Raw genomic sequence first — 23,673 nt, 5'->3', positions numbered from 1 at the left:
CTCAAGTTGAAACCAAAATAGCTGAGTAGAGCAAAAGGACTGCTTTACAAGTTTCACTTAAAACACTGTTCTTCAAGGTAACTAATCCTGTTTTATGTCTTTGGATTCATTTTCATTTTGTTCTCTTAGTATCCTGAGTTACTGTTTGAACAATATTAACACAAGAAGTGTCAGCTTAGCAATAGAATTTTAAAAGTATACTATTACTTAGTATGATCATTTAAAAAAAACTTGCTTTCACTACATTGTAAGTTTAAAAAGCCTTTAAAAACCTTATTAATACTATATATCATTAATAAAAATTGAATTTATTTCCCTCTACAATCTCTAGAAATGCTCTTGCAATGACATACCATTTACCATTAAGTTCCCTCTGACAGAAAACACAGTTAACCTTAGCACACCTGCTATCATACTGTTAGTAAATTGTCACTACTGTACCTTGTATATTTATCAATTTAAATTGAAAATACCAAAATAAAAAATTACTTCCTCCATAACTTGCTTGATTTCACCATACTGACTGAGGTCAAACAAAGGTAATGTTAAACAAAGGTAATGTTTAAATATCATGAAAATCAGTTTAAAAAATATGAGCAAGAATTTGAGCAGTAGGGTATTTCATAAAATAAAAATTCACACACAAAGCAATTCATCCACAGTAAGTGCAACCCCAGCAACTCAGTATTCATGCTAATGGAGAGAGCATGTAAGTGGACCTGAACAGAAACTAATGGTTTAATATCATAGTATCATGCAGTTTATCACTGTGAATGATAAACTATATGAAAGCATCCCACAGATGAAACTCCATTTAATGATCTGATTGAGTATTTGTAAATTCAGGAGTATAAATTCACTTTGGTATTAGTATGACAAGGACTCTATGCATTGCAATTACACATGTGGCTTTTCAGTGGTTGCTTTAAAGAAATAAATTCTATCATACTAGAATATCATTTGAACTTGTCACCTCAGATGAGATCAGTTTATTAATTAATTATGCTTTTTTTTTTTTTTTTTTAAGTCCGAGCTCTTTTACATCTGGTTACTGCATCATGTGCAGAATAAGCACCACTAAAGAAACTTCCTCAAACTACACCAGCCAAGCATAAAGAAAAACACAAACGGAATGTGAGGCATCTTAATGGAGTAACTGAAATTGTAACGATAACAATGGTACTGTGCAATTTAATCTTCTAACTGCAAAGCGATGTCTTGACAGACTAATAACTGTACACTGCACTGTCACTCTATTCAAAGATGGATTCAAACTGAAGGTGAAGAACCATTAGGATGGCCAGGAGGGGAACAGAAAATGAATCTTATCAAAAGCAAAGAATAGAGCTTGCTTAGCTGAGTAAATCAAAGGCTGATAGGGAATATGATTGCTGTGTATAAATACACAAAAAGGGGTAAACACCATGAAGAATGAATAGCTATTGATGTCATAGAAAATGGCTGCACCCTAACAAATATGTATAAACTGTATGATTACATTTGTGGAAATAAAGGAGCTTTGTGAAATTATTTTAAGTTCAAATAATGATGAAATCTGCTTTTTAAAACAGATGGATGAGTTCATGCAAAAGTTTGCTTGCAATATCAGGTAACATCATCTCAATGATGGAAAACATTTCTGACAGCCCTAAGCCTGTATTACTAAGATGTCAAAGACCACTTTAATGTTCCACGTGTACTTGCAAGACTTGGAGCCCAGCACATAAAACTTGTAGCCCTTCACTTTTTGTAAACAACCATATACATCAGCAGTTAATAAAAAAAAAAAGCAAAATGTATTTTAATGAAAATATTAATAATGGAATCAAATCTTGGATAGAATAATGCTTAGTATGCATGAAAACCAAGGACTGAAAAGTTACTATATGCTTCCCTTCCAAACTTACTGTAAACACATAATTTGAGACACTGTTCAGGTCAAATTAATTAACACAGAGGATGAATACACCATTTAAATATGCCCAGTTCATAAGAAAAGCCAAAATAAGACTAAATAAGACAAAGGATTTTCAAAAGAACAGGGTGATTATATTCATGTTCAAGATATTTTCAAGTAGCACTTATTTATATGAACTCTAAATAAAGTTCAAAGTAAGTGGATGTAAAGAGATGAGTAGCAGTCTTTACAATGAAACAAAGAAAAGATCCAAGCATTTCAGATTAGTGTAATTTTTCCAGCTCCTCAGGATTGCCTCTTCTAGTTAGAATGGAGAAGTGAATTGATTACTTCTTTGCAAATAATACAGCTGCAATTGATTTTTTTACCACCACTAGCCTTACCACAGATGAATATAGCTTTAAAAAGGGTTTTCAAAACAAATGAAGTTCTGTGGTTAATGCCCATAGAATATAAATGAAGTGTTATTAGTTGGGGGGGGGGGGGGGGTAATCATTTTACAAAAAAGCATTATCAGCTTACAGTAGTTAATACAGGTCTGATGTCAATTAAATAGCTTTACACCTTATCTAATACCTAAAAGAGAAGGCAACAAGCTAAGGAAAATCTATTCTTACTGATGCACATGGGACTTAACCACAAGAGTGCTAATATACCTGTCACTTAGGGTAGAACACACATCTTTTGTTATATCCTCACTGAAGAGCTGACATAAGCACTTCAAAGAACGCCACTGAATGCCTTCGCTTTGGCGGTGATACAGTTACACCATGCTCATGTTAATGAGCATTGCAAGTTGCAAGAATACATCCCCAATGAGGAAGCAGAGCCAAAAAGTTCCTTTTAAACCTTTTGAATATACATGTTATGAATACTTTCTCCACTGACATCCCACCACCAACTCTGCAGAGTGTAACAGTAACAATAAAGACTGTAAAGCTTTCACCCTTATATTTCAGTTTAAATGCTGCTTTACACTATTTCTGCCTTTTTATCCTTGGTGCTACTGAAGAGATGCACTTCATCCTTATTCTTTCCAATCTCTAGTGGTGATACAAAAGCACTGCCAAATTTTCAATACAGTAATGTATATTTAAATAATCGTATGCCAGAAAGGGGGGGGGGGGGCAGGGAACAAACAGATTTTAATAAGGTTAATGATTATGCTATACATGAAAGATATCAGTTTAAAAGAAAGATTAAATTGAAAAAGGCACTTCATATGTTATGCTCTGTACGATGGATGTGGCTTGCAACTGCAATACAAAGTCCCCTCCATGGTAGGAGTTACAAGTTGCCCAGGTGTTTTTTTTGAGACAAACATCTGATCATATCACTTTCTAGCATTACATGTTAACTCATCTATGCAGACATAATAAGCAACTTATTGAAAGAAGCCACTCGCTAGGACAGCAACTCCAAAAGGCAATAATTAAGGTCTGACAGGATAAATTTTAAAACTACATTTATCTCAGAAAATACTGTTCACACATTTTGTTTTTATGATAATTAGAATTAGTGTCTACAAAAGCCACACCTCCTTCTGTCTTAGGAGACTATCCAGATGCCATTTAAGTAACATTTTTTTCTTCAAGAAGGCAGATGTAAATATTGAGCTCAAAAGGCCTAACAGCTGGATAAATATCAAAATAAACTATCTTGTATTTATATTATACAACTTATTATTTTAAATAATGACTGCAAGAATTATATCAATTTTCATTATTTTTGAATCCTTGGGGTTGGAGGGACTTTCGAGGAGAATGCACTGAATTGCACTGAATTCCTGGGATTGATCTTAATGTCTTCCATAAATTCATTGAGCTCATGTTTTATCACATAGTAATAAGTCATTAACTTTGAATGTCTTAAGGAGAGGGCAAAGAAGGGATCTTATTGCTGTCTCCAACTACCTAATGGGTGGGTTGCAGAGAAAATAGAGTCAGAGTCTTCTCAGAGGTGCAGAGAAAGAGGGTTAGATACAGTGGATGCAAACTGCAACATGAGACAGGGAAAAAAATTGACTGGACAAGGATCTGAGCAATCATATCTAACTTTGAAGCTGGCCCTGCTCTGAGCAGGGGGTTGGACTGTAGACCTTCAGAGGTTCTTCCAACATAAACTATTCTGTGTTTCCCAGAACTTCTGTATCCACAGCAAGTGATTTTGTGCTATGTCTATATTAATTTGATGAAGAAACCCAATAGGAAACAGTTTTGTTAGAAATAATTAATACAAAAAACTTTGTTATCTGTGAAAATTAATCATTTCTGTAAAACTCTCATACACAGCAGAGCATTTCTCAGACACTACCACTGGGAATAAAACAAAAATAAAATTACCTTAAATGAAAACAATTCAAAGCCTGCACAAAGATGGTATTACAAGACGAAGGACAAATGATGATTCTATATACATACAAACAGCTTTTATTTCACTCATTTGAGAATATCTGACAGCTTGAATGGTTCTTCACTACCTGGACTGCTAGTTAATATGGCAATTTTAACAAGACTGCAATCTGTAACAATGTCAGTCTTGCGTATTTTTCTTGTCACAGTAAAGAATAATAATAAAAGGAAAAGACAAGAAAGTAAAATGAGGACATCATGAAACAAGAAGAAAAAAGGAAGGAAAGGCAGAAGATTCACCTTCCCCCAGTTTTGTGTAAGGTATGTTCCTCAAGGGGTAACAGAATGAAAGATTAGAACTATGAATAAAGTTCAAATAAGATAAATAATAATGTAGGAATATAATAGCAAAATCTGTAGAACTTATTGGTCTAAAAATTTGTTTTATCAACTTTAATATATGTGTTCAGAACAAGTATTCTATAACCAGCAGTTCTTACACATTTTCACAGGAGATCACTACTCTCCAATTCATGACTACATAGACCATCTCCTAACACATTCCCAACAACATACATAGCAATACAAAACAAGTAACAGAACTTCTATTCCTTCTGGATATTTTCCTATTTATACATACAAAGAGATCGCATTAATCTTTCTGGCAAAAGCACCACTTTGAGAAACTAGGATAATACAAATTCAACATGGCAGATATTTAACTAATGTGAAAAGTAATTGCAAATAGAGATTCACATTTGTACAAATGTGTTTCTAGTGCAAGGCACAGCAAGATTCTTGGATCTTTGTTTTCGAGTGTTATTTAAAGCTTTTATCAATAACTGGCAAAAAGCCCAATATCATTATTAACATATTTTTATTTGGTATGCTGAGGGAAGAAAGTGAAAATAATAGGTCACTTTTACCAAGCCATTTGTACAGGAGTATAAGCGGAAGGTAAAAGTAATAAAAACTGCCTTAGATAGTATAAATGTGGAATCAAAGAATGAAGATCATTCTCAAGGATGCTATTCTGGACTTAGTGACGCTGAAAAACATTTGGCGTTATGGTAGATAATGATTAAATTCTCAATGCTGTGATGAAAGGGCTATGGTAACCCTGCATGTATACTGGAAAATACTGAATATTAATTAATTAATACTGATAATACTGTAAAGGGTGTACTGGAGACACACTAATGAGCAGGAAAGCTGGTGCTAAGGTTGCTCTACTTCCTTCAGCAGTGCAGCGTGGCCCATGGGGCAGCTGCTGAAAAGCACCCATTTTTCTGCCCCCTCAAGCACATCATTAACTCTGTATCTGAAACAGATGTAATCAGGCTTGGAAAAGCATATCCAGTTCTGGCATCCATCATTCCCAAGGGATACTGAAATACTGGAGGGTTCAGAGAAAAGCCACAAGAATGACAGTAAGACTGAAGAAAAGCTGAAGAAAAGGTGATGGAGTACATGGTATTTACAACAACAGCACATCCTTTATAGGATGAAGCTCTTCTTTCTAGCATAAAATTATATTTCAAGACTAGCCTGTGGAAAGCTACACTTACCATGAATCACATGTTTTTAAACAGTGGCAATAATTAACAGTCAGAACTATTTAGTAGGAGCCTAGTGCGCATCCCATTTCTAGAAATACTTAAGCCAATACTCGATATTTTTTTGAAATATATGGTCTAGTTCAAGCAGCAATTAATTTGTAAAAGCCTATGCTTTAGTTTATGTCTCATTTCAGATTATATGATCACGGCAGCCCCTTCTGGATTTATCATCTATGAGATATAACACCAAGGTAGCAATGAAATCAAGTGCTTACATGAAAAAGTAATGACAAGTAACTAATGTATTTAAAGACAGATTTTTACAAAAGCAGATGACCTGCAAGCTCTCCACCCTCTTGTTTAATACGCATATCTGGCTATCTGTGTCTGATAGTTGTTTGTACTGCCTCCCTGAAGGCACAGAATATGTTTGTCTAATACAGACCAAGCAGTTTGGGGGTTTGTTTTCCATTTCTTCAAAATATATACAATTAGCTTCCTGATAATAAAGAATTAAAGAGATTTTTAAAATTACATCATTACCACAATTTAAAGGTCCTTAAAATATTCCAAAATAAAAACTAACCATCAACATTTCATAATGAAAACAAACGAGATCACAGCCCTAACGTCCTTTTGCACAGTGTAAAGAAGCGAGCGTTCACACTATAATCTAACAAAGAGCACAACAGCTCCCCAATATCTGCCCAATTAGCCACCAAGTTTGCAGTCCGAGCTGGTCTTCTTGCTAAAGAAAGAGCTTGTGATTCTGCCCAACTTTGTGTTTCTCAGGAATGACATTTGTGGACTTTGACTTCCTCATATCTTTGCATTAGTTAGCTCAAACCATATAAGCATTAGTTAATCCATGAGGAACAACAGAATGGCTCTGGATTTGAAAATCCTGAAGTTTCACTGCATAATATTTTCATTTTGTTATTTCATCACAGAAGTTAATACATTGATCAGATGGTTAAAAGATTAATATGTAGCTTTGTGAAAAATAGAGGTCTACATGAAATATCTCAACACAATAAAAATACCTTAGAAGAGGCCCCAAAGATCAATAGAAGGCAACTACTTTCCATTCTCAAGGATTGTCTTCCAGTAGCATATATAAAGTTTAACACCTGAAATTCCTGTCAGTGTCTGGACCATGATCATGTTGGGGAGGCTGACAAGATTGTCATCACTACTCAGCAGATGCAGGGCTCCTGAGAAGCCTACTTCACAAACACCTTACGTTGGAATTTTTAAGTTGATTTTGGGCCACTGACATTTTGTTTATTAAGAAATGTTGAAAAACATGGATTTGTTCCAGTTTGGCACAAATTCAAATTTAAACAAAAATATGAGAAACAGAAATCCTGCACGTACACATTTATCTACAAAATCCTGGTTAGAGAGGGTAACTAAGGTTTCTAGAATGAACAGTCATGATAAATAGGATGAAAATATCTATTATCTACCACTATCCTCCTATTTCCATTCTGATTCCCTATGAGCCAAACATTTACTTTCAAATTATTCTGACTGTGTGGGAGCCACTGTGTATGACCTTTATAGGCTTCTGTGGTTCAGCAAGGCATGGATGTTTTCTTCAGGGAGAATCTTAATCTTTGAAGGGTTTCTTCTTATTATTAAAAAAACCCCAGGTTTCTATACTCTGTCATATGTTCCCTCCCAAAGTCCCAAGATGAATAATTGATTTATTTTCCTATAGCTAATCAAAAGTCCTTAACAAAAAAAAAAAAGCTATCTTTGAGCAACATTTTCTATTTCATTCTAAATGTTCCAACTACAACTTACTTAATTAAGTAGATAAGGGAAATGGAAATTACAGAAAAAAATCTCAATATCTACTTACTAAACATCACAGGGAGATAATTTTTATTAGCAAATACTATATCTATACATCTCTATTGTGTTATACAGCTGCCAGTAGATGGTGCCTTGGTCTGTCTGGAAAAGAAAACCCTATATAATTGGCACATCAGTTACGGGAGTTCTTATCTCAGACATTCAAATTATACACCAATTAAAACTATGCATCATTGAGGACTAATTATCTCTTAATTAGGTGTTTTGGTTCCCTTAAATCAATAGCTGAACTATTAACAGTGCTTCTGCTTTCTCAGAAATATATCAACTATGTTAACTACTTACAAATATTCTTGTGGCTTATATTAAACCTCTTCTAAGGTGATTGCAAAAAGAAATGTACCAGGAAGAGTAATGAAATTAGCATTTACATTTATTGGAGTGGTGTAGAAGTTGGCACAATATGGTTGGCAACCTTGTTCCAGTATATTTTAAGACAAACATTAACAGGTCTATCATTATTTGTTAAAGAAAAAAGGTATAATCTAATCATCAGAAAACACCTCCTCATTTTAGCAATACTTCAGGATTTATGGGAAGCATTTTGGAAAATGCTATATTGGATTTGGGCACATTAAGCTTTTTGGGACTATTATACAGTCTTGTGATTTATTCTCCACACAATTGCCTTGCAACTACAAGGAAATAAATTATAGATATTATAGATAGTTAATTTTCCAAGGCAAGAACCAGTAGGTTTCTGGTATTATATTTGATTACCTCAGAAAGAAAAAGGTTAACAGTAACTGTAACAGTCCACATTTCGAGAGTAATTTTCAACTACTTCACATAATGCAATAATTATACATGTAACAGATATACCTGTAATAATGTAACTATGACACAAAATTTTCAATAATGGTATTTAATGTGTTGAACAACAGAACGGAGTTTAGTTTTAGAATCTACTACTGAAAGAAATTAATCTTTCCCACCATGCTGCTGTCCCACTGATTTCAATTTTAAAATAATTTTGACTTCCTTCACTTAGTGGAGTTGTTTATTTCTAAAAATAACTCCAGAGCAAAAACTCTATTTACATTGAATTGAAAAACAATGAAAACATCTTTTCATATATTTTAATCAGATATAAGAAACAATCCTATGTAAGATATAAATCTGAATCTCCAGACATTTTTCTGCCAAACAAACTAAATGTTTCCACTCCAACATGCCCAGAAAGGTAATTAGATGAGCCACTTTGGCAGAATGTCAAAGTGCAAACGTATCATAAGCAGCCACGTGATCTGTTACAGAAATCTCTCTTTCTTTAGATCTACATTCTTCTACTTTCCAATCATCAGCCAATTCCCTTACTGTCTAACTTAATGTCTACAGTCAATGCATAAAACCTGACAAAAAACTAAATACTATAATATAACTTTCCTTCAAAATCTCTTCCAAAGCACTGTATACTACTAAACCTGTTGTTACCTGAATCACTTCCTTCCTACGTTCAGATACAAACTTGCATTTGCTTTTCTCCAGTCTCGTGGTCCTACCCTCCTGCTTTTGGCCCTGCAATTTCACATGTCACTTCCTTCACATTCTAGGACAGATATTACCTGGTGCCTAATCTCAGCACATTAAGCTTGAGGTTTGCATCCAACTCTGTTGAGGATAATTTTGATAAATATGTGTTAATTATTATCAATCCTGACTTTACACTATGATCAATATCATAATCCCTATTGAAAACTGAAGCCAAGTATATATTTACATTTTAGGCTGTACTTCAGTCATCTATGAACTAACCCACCCTGTACTGCTAGATGCCATCTATGCCTGATTTTTTTCTGTTCCAAAAGAATTTCGTGCTCTTTGCAGAATTGGAGCTAAACGGTAGCTCGGTTGGTTTCCCAGGTTTTTGTTCTTGGCATACTTTCAAACCTCTTTTTAAGAGGGATTTTATATTTACTGTAAGAAAATGTCAAAGTTGTTTTGGACACTAATGTATCCACTTCATCATCAATACCTGTTAACTGTTTCAAGAATTATAGTGTCTTCACACATAGCTATATGCAGTTACTCAGCAGCCTCTATGAAAACCATTAAGGCACTTAGAAATTGAATCATTCACCATAAATCATAGAGATTAGATTTACGTATGCAATCACTGATGGGAGGAGGTTCTGTACAAACACAGCTACATGTGGATAAATACACATTTTCCAAGAAAAGATTCCAGAATCATGACCTTTGCAAATTTCATAGGTCTTAAAAACTAAAAAGTTCTGATCTTTATTTGTTAATTCAGTAATTAGGTTTGTGCTACCGTTGTAACTTCTAATGGCAGTGACTGACAAGTTTTACTTCTTGGAGCTTTTACAACATATAAGTCATTCATGAATGTTAAATATTCAAAGTGAAATCCAAAACAAAAAAAACTGAAATAAATTATGTGACACAGTAAATTTTATTATAAGAGTAGATATGCCTCTTGATTTACATTACAGTCCTTCTGCAGTTGCTACAGGCAGGCTATTAACAGAGGAAAGAAAATCAATTCTGAAACAGGAGCCAGTAAACTGAAAGAACACTAGTTTCCCCTTTAAAAAAAAAAATCCCTTGAAAATTTATATATGAAGTAGTTTTATTTGTTGTGCTACAAACAAATAAAATGTAAATCTTCACCATAATTCATTATTCTGTTCTGGCATACAAACTAATACAGGGTGCCAAAGCTAGTTTTCCTCAGAAATAACAGTGCAGAAAAAAAAGAACCCAACAATACTCTACTAAATCTTGCAGTAGGCTTGTTTAAGAATAATTACATTCCTTCTTTCCAACACATTTGGGCATTCTACATGTACACTAACATCATGTCTAACTTTACTGTAACAATAATTGTTCTATGCTGGGGAAACCTGTTAGATTAACTATTCTATGATCAAAAATGAATAAAAAGATTTTTTTTCATTAAATACAAACCTGATTTTGCCAGGCAGTGCTTTGCTGCTTAGGTTGAACCTTATAATTTAAACTGACCCTCCCAATTAAAACTCAGACACTTGTGAATCTTTCATTTACACTTTAGGGAGGAAAGGAAATAACTAGTAGAAGAGTTATTATTACCTCCAGATGCGGCTTTAAAACTGGTAGAAAATTTTGCTGCTAAGGCACAAGTTGAGATCAGACATATAGGTTTGACAGTTATAAAGAGATATAGGTGCATGAAAGCAGCTGATCCAGAAGCAAGAATGCTATTGCTGTCCTTAGGGAAAAAGCACATCAACTGGATAGCCAGGACGGCATTTTAAGGGTATTTGCTTGTTTCATATGCACTTGCTACTTTTCAGAATATGGGAGTAACTGATGGGGAAAAAAAAAAAAAAAGAAAAAAAAAGGAAAGACATCTGTTACCAGCTTCAATGACAAAAATCCCTTGCCATAAAATTAGCTTCCTGAAAGTGAAGAACATGTTACTGCTGTTACTGATATTTGCATAGCTGTCAGAAGCCCAAGCTTTATGATTGCTTACTGCTTCAGGGACCACTGACCATTATTTGAGGTGCTGGCTACAGTCTAAGTTACTGCTTTTCAATAAATGTTACAGCCTTCAAATTCCATTACCAGCAGAGTCTGAGTTACATCTACTCTCAAAATAAAATAAAAATGAGCAGAAACAAGTTATGGGGCTTTGCCATGTATTCTGTTCAGAAATCTAGCCTATTTAAGACAACAGCTTTTTCTCAGGGAGTCCTGTTTAACAGAAATACAAGACATGGTACACCTAAAGGGTTGGGACTGTCAACAACACCCAGTCAAACATAGGGATGGTAAGTCTGGATGATAAATCACGTCCTATTACTTGGACGCTTGAACCCTTTAATAACAAAGCTACTTTATAAAGACTTCCTCTGAAAAGATGGATAAACTACTGTAGCCTATTAAAGTCTGGAAGAGCTAAGCTTAAGGGTCTATATTCATCCTTACTTTCCAGTCAGCTCTGCATTACAGGAAATGGAGAAAAAGTGTGGTATAAACTCTTCCTACAATTCAACAGAATAATATCCAACATTTGTGTGCCAGCATATAACTACTACACACTTCTGAGAAAAACTGGTAGCTGTCCATGTTACACCCAATAACAGGTCTATTTGTGGAAACAGCTCTAAGCTGAAGATGTCCTATATCACCATCTTTCTAATGACCCCTTATGCAATTATGTCACATTTCTGTTTCTCCTTTGATGTCAAGGAACAAGAGATCTTATAGCTAAATAAAATGCTTTTAGCATCAGGAAATTTCAATGCAGCAATTTCCCCTGAGGGTTGCAGAGCTCTCCTCCTGACTGAGCACCCAGCTATGGCCCATAGCCATTATGGACAGAAGAAGGGTGCTGACTAATGGAAACCTAGAGTACAATTTTATAAAGAGAGAAGGACTTCATCTGAAACTGAAAACTTCCTACATAGTTTCTATAATTGGCAAGTAATTCACTGCTATCCAGTGCTGAAGAAGTTGTATTCTGAGGTCATTAGACTTACCAGTGACAAAAATAAAATGGGTCACTGGGTCGTTGCTGGTGAATAATTAGCACAGACCAGCACATCTTCAGGAAATTGTTCTATGGAAACAACCATCCCATACTCTTTTTTCAAAGTCAGGAAGTCATATTTCAGAAGGGGACATTTTGTGTTAGAATCACCAGGAATTTATTAAGATTTAGGGAAAAAACTCCAAGCTTGCTGAATAGGTAACCTGTATAGTAAAAGTACTTGAGGAAGCAACTGTGAGCCATTGATCCAAATAAACAGTCACCTGCTGGGATGTACAGTTTTTCCTTGTAGTCATGAAAATCTTGAAGAGAACTGAATGCAAAAATAGAGATAATATAGGTGACTTTGACAGAAAATGAAGCTAAATGTCTTCTATAATGAGGAGTGCTGTTCCTTCTCCAATAGGAGATGAAACGGTAAATAGCATTAACTCCAACACCAGCACCCAAACCTTCCCAACAAAAGACACAAGCAATCTTAGCTCCAGTGCCAGCATAACAGGAGGCATAAAAGGAGAGTGGTGAAATGCATATCAAGAACAAAACCTGAAATATCAGTTACAAGGGAAGTAAGGTCACTATTCTCCTTCCTTAGGAACTCATTTGTTACATAATCTATTCTTGACAAGTCACAATGAATAACATAAATACAGGATACTGGTACTTAGACTGTATTTAAAAAATGCTAGATGTGAAGTATTTAGTCCTCTATAAAAGTATTGTGTAAAAGGCACGTGACAAATTTCATGCTGCTATCTTACTTATTCCTATGAACAGAATACATCTCAAGGAAGTCACAGTAATTTCCTTAGTTCTAACAGAATTAACTGAAACCTTCAGTGCTCACTTGATATAAAATATTAGTATGTTTTTAATCAACACAATTTGACCAATGCAGCGTGACTGCATTAGTGGAAAGGACTACAGTGCAAATAGTTCAGTGTCCAAGACTATTTATGCATAGGCCAGCTTCCACGACATCCAAAGCCCTGCACTAGAACATGGAGCTAACTCTCTAATCACCACAGAAAGGCAAAGGTAGCTAATTCAGGAAACTACTTTCTAGACCATTTGAAAAATAATTCAGAGATTGTCTAGAGTTCCCCATTCCAAACCAGAACTTGAATCCATCAACAGTATCTTGACTCTCCCAAAGAGTCCTTTCATCAGTATAACAGTAACATCATTTTTGTAAGACTTATCATCCTTTAAATGGATGCTCTTTAATATAACAATAGATTGATATCAACAACTTCTGTGTATTGTGAAAGTGAAATCTGGTATGCTAAGAGATGTAGATGTAGAAGAGCATAAATATTAGAACTGTGAGGCCGTTTAGTAATGGCCTTGGAAATTTCAGCCTCTGGATAGGTATGAACCATGACTTCCCTGTCTGAACCCTAAGTCATAAGAAGGCTCATGTATTTTTTAAATTTCTATTATATACAGAATTTTAAAGTAAACATATAAAATCAAACTTGTTTTCTCTGAAAAGCTTCCTACTGCATTTATCATTTGAAGATCTTATCTACTGCTAGAGCACCAAACATTAGAAATCTATAAGGGTGATGTGAACTTCAGATATTTCCTTGGAAAAGAACAAACCACAGCATAAAAAAGTTGAGAGCTAAATAATAATCTTGTTGATTTAGGAAGACAAATACAGAGGACAATATTAACATCCTGAAAGAGTTTCCATAATTGGACCTTAGTTTTCCTTTACTGCTGCATAAAATTGGAGTGACTTAATTTCTAGATGGAAGAAGGTTTTTTATGAAAAAATTAGCATGACAGGAAAGGAATGCAATACTCAAACACCATCATCTGTCAGACAGAACTGTCTAGACTGATGAATTTCAATGGGCCTCAAAAATGAATACAAAAAAATCTGTGCAACTGTGGCAGATAAGGAAAAGTCTGTGTTGTTTTTTGTTTTTTTTTTTAAATAAAGAAGGGATGTGGGATGTAACCAATGAGATTCCTTTTATCATGCATTAAAACATGTTGCCATTAAGATGTTATGCTGCAGTGGGAATAGCACAAGCTAGAGCTGCAATCTGCTGACATCTGACAAAGAGTTGCATATCTTAGGAATACTTCACCTTAAAAATGTTTGTCTTACATGATGATATAGGCACCTTCCAATCTTAGAGGTGAACAGAGTGTGTAATGCATTTACCACTTAAATTGTTTCATGGGTTTGTTTAGGAAGGCTATTTGGCAATTGAAGTTGTTCTATCCTTAGGAAGTGGGATTGGTGAGTGTAAAAAATACCCACAATATGAAGAGTAAAAGCAAGCAGTTAAACTTCAGGTTTTTTATATAATATAGTACATGCATAACTGTTAATGTTGCACCAATTCATCCTTCGACACTGTGTAACACATATTTACTGTTAACATCCATGTATGATTAAGAAAAGTCTAGCTTTACTGAACACAACACAGGAATAATATTTCTTTGCCAGTTTACTTAGAACATGACTGCTTTAATCCAGGAGGCTCCACAGCAGATTACTTTATCGTACATATATCCCTCTCTCTCTATATATATATGAAACAGGGGTCTGTATTTTATAAAAACAAGGGGGGGGGGGTGTCCACCAAAATGGACATCTGTAGAATATTTGTAATTGTGGTGGTTAACTGGCAAGTATTTTGAGCTTGTTCTGGTTTCTTGAGCTAGGAATTATGAAATTTTATTATCATTTTAACAATTTAATTTTTAAGAATTAATTCCATAAGGGAGCTATAGCCAAAAGCTGGTCATGCACATAAAGAGCTCCTTGATTGGTGCAGAGGATGCAGTATTTACAAATGCAGCTATAGTAATGGTAACTATAAATATTGCTGAAATTTCTTGGGGCGGGGGGGGGGGGGATAATAATCATTATTGCATTGATTTTTTTGAGTCTGCCACTGCACAGTATCTCACTACTCCAGAAAATAATCAGTGAAATTGATTCCAATGAAGGCAAAGAAGAATATAACTTCTAACCAAATATACTTAGCGTTAACTGAAGTTTGTAATATTGCAATATGATATAGACCTTCAACCTTTAAGAAAATCAGAGGCTAAGCTAATGATTAACAAAAGATTACACTCAAATATCTAGGTACTTGCATACATATTTGTATGCCCTTTTTTATGTATACATCTAAACGCATAAGATATATTACAAGTAAACATATATGTTCAATAATTTTAACTTCAGATTTTAAAATTGACAGTCTGAAGTCTGATTCACTACTGAAAGCATAAGCATCATAATGTAATTCTTATACACAGAAAATACAGCATGCAAATAATACTGTTTGTACAGTTTCTGTACGAGTGAAAACATGAAATTCAATGTAAAGCTAAGATGTCAATATCTCTATAAGCACAAAACAGTCATACTAACCTGTATTTTGATTGGCCAGGAGAAATTGCTGACATAGACATAGAAAGTGATGTTTGGGTTGCTCCGAAAGTTAAATTTCTCACAGGAAAAGCTATCTCTGTATTCCTTAATATTAGCCTTAGAAACAACAGGAATCTCTTCTCCAGATATTGTTCCAGCTAAAAAAACCCCATAGGTAAAGATATATATTTATGACAAATATCAATCATCATTAAAGGTGCTAAAGTAAAATTGCACAAGAAACGTAAATTCTGCAATTACTTTCGGTGTCTTCATTCTACAACTTTAATAATCTTTTACTATGGTTTACGCGGCACATTAGGTATATTTCATGTACATACAGAGAATTCACAGAAACTCTTACTCTGGTTTCAAAAGATTATGAATAAATCATAAAATTGATAGAAGTTACATGAATTTCAGAAGAAAGTTGTTATGGTCAGCTAAACAGAAAATATGCTTTCCTCTAGTAATTTACATTCCATTTCAATAAAAACTCATAGATTAATAAAGCTTGAAACTGAATTCGTCTACATCTTACATTATTGCTGTACAGTTTTAATTGTTCATGAAAGCTTTTATAACATACCTACTAATGAAAGTGTATAAATTTTTTGCAAATATATGGGTGACTGTGCTAAGTGAAAATAAAGCAATAAATAAAATTTACTAACTATGGTATGTTAAAATACTTCAGAATTACATCGATGAAAAAATTCGTGAGTTTATGTAAGACAAACTCAAAACCTGCTTTAAAAAGATTTTTTTTTTTAATTTTAGTATGATTTTATTTTAAGCATAATACTTCTCCTTGGATGTGTTTTCAGAAAGTCAATAGAACCAATTCAGAAAAACTGTCTAAATAAAGGTTTTCTTCCTCCTTAAAACAAAGAAGAGTAATGGGGTTCAAAGTTGGAGAAAAATAGATAAGCAGCTCCTTTTATCAGCACACACAGAAGAACTTTATTGTTTGATATCAATGTTAAGGTTAATAATTAAATTTTTAGCTTGAACACTGAAACAAAGAAATAAAATCTCAGTCTCTGCAGTAGTTAAGGAAGCAATTTATCTTAATTAAAATCATAGCATTTCATAACACTGTCATTTTAAAAATTTAAATAGACTACAAGCTTTTCTTACCAAAGTAATTTTAATTGAATCGGAGAGAAAGTTAACATATTAATGAAGCTTTGTTCAGATTGCAAATTATCATCTGAGGTTTAAATAATATAATTAATAATGGCATAATGATAATGGCAAAAGAACACATTTGGTAAAGGTTTATTATCAAAATTAGCAACAAAGAGACAATCAGGTTAAAATAGCTTAAAGGATCATGAAATCACATGGGAAAAATTCATCACACCAAAATTCACCCTCACCTGTAGAACCAATGGACCATGTAATATTGAGGTTGAAGTTGTTTGATGCATTAATTGATATATCCAAATTTTTATTTGACTGGATAAAAAAAGAAAATATATTGAAGTTAAGAAAATATATCAGAACCTATTGAATATAACTCTGTTGCACATAACTGAATATAGCCTTTTAATCATCTTCCATTTTTCATTTTAAACATAAATAGAAATGGTAATAACTCAGAGCCAAAGGCAATCCTCTCTTTTGCTTCAGTAAGAACAGGGTACAAGTAAGGATATAACTACACCAGTTGTCTTTTCAGATTGTGATTAAAATAATGAAATAATTTTCTTTACAAAACTAAAGAAAAATACATGGCAAATGGCTACATTTTAATTACAATCAAAAAAAATTACTTTTCAAGTCTTCTTACAAAGATTTCTTAACTGAAGGGGATACTCCTTTAATTCATCTCAGGAAGATATTAAAACTTGTTATTTATGAGAACAACAATAAAATAAACCAGTTGATAATCTTTTGGAGTGTTAGTTGATCTGAAGTGCATGCACCATTTAGAAAGTTTTCTCAGTGAATGCACTGGAATAATTTTCAGTTCTCAGAAAGATTTGAAATATCTCTAATACCTTATAGGCACTTGGGAAACCTTTAATCATGGTCAAATACAATGGAAATCTTAATCATGACTCTCCAAAACTTGTCTAATGTTAATAACATTTTCTTACCTGTTCTGGATTTGCTATAAAGTTTATGGCAGTGTGATGGCGATCATCTTCTTGTAATAAGCTGAAGGTAAACTGGTAATCAATCAAAAGGCTGTCTGTGGGTAAAACAGAAATTAGAAATAATAAAATAGATTCAAGTGTATACATATTAATAATATATTATGCAAGCATCTAAAAATTGAGCGCTTTTATTTTAAAAAACATGAAATAATCTTCAAGTCAGAATTATTCACATGCATTTAACTGTTTAAGTAGTTGCACTACAATTTCTTGAAGCAATAAAAAACAAATAAAATTAGGTGAAGAAGTAATAAAAAATAAAATTTAGAAAAATAACTAAATTAAGAAACAGATTCGATCATGGAGTCAGAGCAGCCATTACACATAACTTGAAATAGTCATCCTTTGTAAAGTAATTATTCCAAAATACAGTATCAAGTATCATTAGAGTGTTAGCCATTCCCTAATTTTACTCTGAAATAATTATTCAAATATTCTGTTCAAAATGCATTTAAAGATATTAGGTTTACATTCATATGCTTTACTGTGTTATATAAATGGTTTACATAGCTACATTACTATAACACATTTTAGAATTACTAGGTTTAAACATTTTAGAAAAAAAGTTGCATCTACAATAAAATTATATTGTATGAGCTCATGATACTATAGTAAATAAAATTGCTAATAATAAAAGGGTGCAGTGGAATTTTGAATAGAAATTATGTGACCACCAAGCACCTCCTTTCTAAATTTCCAGAATTCCAAGAGATTTTTCTAAGTGGCAAGTGATATGAACTTTTCATACAAGAGAAACAAGTCACGGTCTAGTATTGACTCAAAAAGATTCTATTTCACTTCCAAATGGCATTTGTTCTACACATTTTTCTTTCAACCTATGAAAGGAATGGAGTCCACCAGGCAGTTCCTGAATATTCGTGCCATTCCTGTCACCGCACACTAACAGCACTGCCCTGGTGGCCAGCCAGCTAAAGTTGGCATAGGTGCAGAAGGGAGAAAGGGCCATCCTCAGATGACCCAAACCATGCTCAACCCTTCCTGGAAGGAGCATAAAATGATTGGGACAAGTCAGAAGATGTAAGTTTTGAGCTATCCCATTGTGTTCGTGAAGCTGGAGGAATGAGATTAACCCTTAGTTGGGTCATGGCACTAGGAATGACTGAAAAGGAACTTTTTCTGCTGGACGAAGGGGTAGAGGTGGACTTGTCAGGGTGAAGCGGGTTTCCAGCACCTCCATAATGTAAGAAAAGGACCCCGTCACCAGGGATGACTGTTGCTGTAATTCATAGAGGGTGCCACACAGAATCCCAGCAGGCGATGTTCACTGCAGTCAGATAGTCAAGAATCAGCAGAGCCCTCAGAGGTGTAAATTGTGTTAGCAGATTAATAATCCTTGTGCAACAGACAGTCGTGAACCAAAAGTGGGTGCAGTGGATGGATCTTGAATGCTCTGTTACAGAGGCAGATATCTTCAGAACTAACAGAATGAATCTTCTAACTCTTTGACCATTACAGTTCTACAGGCATCAAAAAATTCTGGGTTTTGCTCTGTCACGGGAAATAAGGTGGTGACCTGTAAACGTACATGACTCAGATTGTTATTTTGTGCATGTTAAAATACGGTTAGATTCAAGTCATCTTTGATGCTACATCCTAGTGAATAATTTTGAAGCCCTATTTTGATCCCTGTCTTGATGACATTCTACTAGTCAACACCACACAAGCAGTGTGTTACAAGTAAAAAATATGTGATCATAAAACCAAAATCAGTAAATACAAAGAGAGTGAAAGATTAAGCCAAAGCAGGAAAAAGCTGTGTCAGCCTTTTGTTGGACGCAATAGTTTGCTTACTGCTGACAATCACCTTTTCTGCAGCAACACATCATCTGAAAAAATACACTCTATTGTATCCCATGGGATGCCTGATATAGGAGGAGAAAAAAAAGCTTACTGGTCAATGAAGCATGAATATAGCCCACTGTATTGTCTTAATAGTTAAAGAAAATGGGTTTGGTTCTTTTGTTGGTCTGTTTTTTGGTTGTTTTTTTTTTTACACTGAGTGTGGAAAGAAAATTAGAAGATAAAAGAGTTACATGAAAGGATTTACCATGACCTTCAAAGCGGAAAAGTCCACTTTCTCTATTATCAGCCACTACAGTTCCATTATTAAAATAAGAATAAGTTGATCTAGATGTCTTAGATAATGAGTTTTGATCAGGTTTTTGCAAGCTTATGAAGGCAAAAGATGAATAAATATTAGAGACCCCATTTATTTATTAATACTACTCTACACTTCTATAACTATGCAAATCTAATTGATAAAGTCTCATTGACTCTATTAGTAAGAGTGTGCCACATCTACATATTTAACAGTAAGATTACCATTGCACCACAATGTATTTAAAGGTAGCAGGACAGCAAAAGATGGCAATTAGAGATTGACCCCTATTAAAGGGATTAATAAAGCCTTTAATAATCATGAGTTGCAAGGGCAAAAGGCTAGTATACTAATGTATAGATATGCTAAATCTCCTGATCTGGTCAACTTGGGGTCCCACAAGATACAAATGACTGCTTTAGCATGAATTGTTGCAGAGTTATTGCAAATGTATGGTAGACAAGCACTTCTGCATGCACTCCTGCAGAAATTCTGGCTACTGAAAAGGCTACAAGATGCAAGAAGCAGTGTAGATGGGCCTTCTGGACAAGATCCTGTTGATTTTTCTCACAATATGTGGAAAATGACCATTTAAAATGTCATAGTATTCTTCTAAGGCCACATTGCGCCCTCTCAGGGACACAGAGTATCAGCCAAAGACCAGCAGTGATATAGTGTTAAGATCTCATCATAAGGCAAAATTGGGAATAAAGTTCCGTGTGGGACTCTTGCCTCCCAGTCATATGAATGAGCAGGTTTTCTGCACACAAGTTTAAAAAAAATTCGAAGTCATTTACTCTTAAAACAATATGACTACTTTTTTCTTGGGGTTTGTTGTTGATCCTGTTGTTTCATTGCTGTTTGTTTTCTTTTTTTTTTTAATTTGTTTTGCTTGCTAAAAGCCAAGAAAATAGGAACTAGTTTTTCAAGGATTGCAGGAAAAGTCCTTACACTGATAAAAGATATTAAACTATACAGCTCCTCATAACTTTACCATCTGTAACAAATCAGAAAAATACTTCCACTTTTTTTACTGCATTTTCAACCTGCAATACAGTTGAAACAGCAAATAATGAAAAACAGTAAGAGTTGGTTATGTATAGTGTCTTTTACACTCAAAATATCCCAACGTATTTTATGGTGTTATTAATTAGTTAATTATTCCATTAATTAATTAACAATGAATTAGTCACTCCATTAACAGTTTCAAAGTTATAGTTATATACCCCACACTGTAGTCATTATCTCCCCTGTAGTACTCAAAGGGACTTGAACAACATGGCTTGTGTTATTCCAGAAGACTTCTGAGCGCCAACACACAGAACTCGCCTCCGGATTCTTCAAAGGTGCCAAAGGACCTTTAACTTATGCCAAGCCAGCCCCCAAAAATGGGAAGAGAAGATCTTCACTAAGCTATTCAGAGGGAGCACATTTCTTAGCACTAAGAAACACAAATTATGAAGTTTTTATTCCCCAGAGACCTGCAGTAGAGAGGGACAAACCATTAAATCTCTATCTTGGCCACAGACTGGATGCTGCAAAGCAGAAATACATATCTCTTCATAGACGATTCTAATTCAGGGAAGATATCTAAAAAGCATATGACTTGAATGAAGTGGAGAGCGCTGCCTAATGCAGTTATATGATTCAACAGTGCAAATGCAGTTGGGTGCAAATGAAAGAGCTGACACTGCACAAACACTCCCTCCCGTCTTTCTGAGGACTGCAAAAGCATGGTGAAGAAGTTTCACAGCTTGGAAAAAGGTTCACTTTCATACTCAGGATACTTTCTGGTTGGCCAAAACTTTGAGGACAATTTGCCTTGACCTATTCTTAAGTTGCACACCCCAAATCTTTGGAAGGCTCTAAAGCTAGATTTTATTAGACTATGAATTAGTAGAACTAACTGAAGTTTAAACTCAAAGTGAGAGTAGAAATTAAAAGGGATTGTAAAGAAGTCTCTCCATCTATTGCATCCCGCTGCTGTCTGTCTCACTCTCCTTTCTCCCTCTCTCCATCTGTTTCAGCCTACACCACAGGGGAGACTTCCCCACGTATATTCAGCAGCTCTCAGGGAAAATATCACCACCTCCTCCTCCAGAAGGCTTCACCTTCTACAGACTGCAGCAGGCAGAACAGCTTTCCTTCCCACTGCCAAGCCCCATCCTGAACATAACCCTAAAACATAATCTATGCCAATACATCGTAAATTCACATAAACAAAACTAAGCAGTTACACAGTATATCACACTGTATTTCCCAATTCATAGTGCCATTCAGCCTAGACAGCTTAGCCTGGAAATAAATACAAAATTTAAAGTAAAATTGAGTTGTAAGAGTATGACCTGTTCTGAATAGTTAAATGTATAAATAGACAAATGTATAATAGCTAAATGTAGAAATAGCTATTTAAAGCACATTCAGTATATCCTGTTGATATATAGTGTTGTGTATATTTACAATCAGGAATTTAGAGAAGCCTGAGATTTTACTCCACGTATTTTTGTTTCTACTTTAAACCTTTAAAAAGCCACCATAAGTATTTTTACCCTTTATATAAACACATGAGACTTTTTGTAAGTGCTTCGGTTTATAAAGACACACGCAGAACAGATTGCTTCAATTAGGAAAGAAATTTGGATCACATATAAACAGAAACTAAAAAAATCTCACTGCATATAGTATAGGATGACAATGAAAGCACGAAGATAACAAATACTAAACATAATCATCAAACTGCCATATGAGCAACACCTGATAAAAAGCAATCTTGTCATTTTCATCTGGCTGACCTATGGAAGCAAGACTTTAAAACTCTTTTCAAAATCTGGCGAACTCTGAAAATAAACAAATTCAAACAACACCACTTCCATAAGAGGTAGCAATCAAAATATTATTGATGTCCATCAACATCCAAATATTAAAAATACAAACTTATAGAATTATTTCAGTGAATTATCGAAGAAAATGCTTGATTCTCTAGAATTTTCATTGATGCACTCTGTGGTTCATTTTGGTGATTCTTTCATTTTTCTGTAAGAATTAAAAACATCTAGAATATGAATCTCAGCTTTTTTCAAAACATATTTCCTCAGTCTAAACTTAATTCTCAACACATTTTAAATTCACAAAGTGTCAATTAGCTATAATGATTTTCAAAAGAGATTAGGTAGTTAACTATCTTGAGCACTGCATAGATGCTTCCCTTAAATATGGAAAGAATGTTCATGGCATTACAGAATGAGTGTTGCATTCTTTTATTTTTAAAAAAAGTTAACTGAAAAAGAGTTTATCTGAAGCACCATTTTTTTTAACAATTACTTGCTTTTCTACATACCCCCTATCTTTTGGAAATATGCAGAAGACAGTTTCATCTTAGTTTTGGATTGTTTCAGTAAAATCTTAATAGCCAGCATTTAAATTTTTTTATGCCATCCATATCCTCCACATTTACATTTTCCCACTTAATATGTTTGAAATAAATATTTAAAAAAAAAAAAACCCTGATATTCAGAGTTTCGCTACACCCATGGGCAATGGAAAGAGATGGAACAACTATCACATTACAACAGCAATAATCCCTTCCTACTTTGTGCTGGTACAAATGACTGTAAAATGCCTAGTGTGTTGTTGGCACAGATGCGCAGCCCAGACCTTCATCTCAAATCTGATACAAGATACATGTGACTCAAGCGGCAGCCAGACAGAATTTAGACAGCTGCACACTAGAATATAATCTATAAACTCCCTGAACTTTTCTATCTAGTTTCACAGGA

The 23,673-nt window shown here is 34.3% G+C and overlaps 1 protein-coding gene across 1 annotated transcript in view; it reads right to left on the bottom strand.

The window, feature by feature from the left end:
* ATRNL1 (attractin like 1) overlaps positions 1 to 23,673 on the bottom strand; it is a 537,457-nt gene that overhangs the window by 290,735 nt on the left and 223,049 nt on the right. The window contains exons 22-24 of the mRNA XM_075026472.1: positions 17,719 to 17,813; positions 16,996 to 17,074; positions 15,614 to 15,771 (exon numbers count right to left, since the gene is read on the bottom strand). Of these exons, the coding sequence (XP_074882573.1) occupies positions 15,614 to 15,771; positions 16,996 to 17,074; positions 17,719 to 17,813 (332 nt within the window). The remainder of the gene's footprint in view (positions 1 to 15,613; positions 15,772 to 16,995; positions 17,075 to 17,718; positions 17,814 to 23,673) is intronic.

The sequence above is a fragment of the Buteo buteo genome, chromosome 4 (genome assembly GCF_964188355.1).
Source record: "Buteo buteo chromosome 4, bButBut1.hap1.1, whole genome shotgun sequence".
NCBI classification, from domain to species: domain Eukaryota; kingdom Metazoa; phylum Chordata; class Aves; order Accipitriformes; family Accipitridae; genus Buteo; species Buteo buteo.
This window is presented reverse-complemented; position numbering and strand designations above follow the sequence as displayed.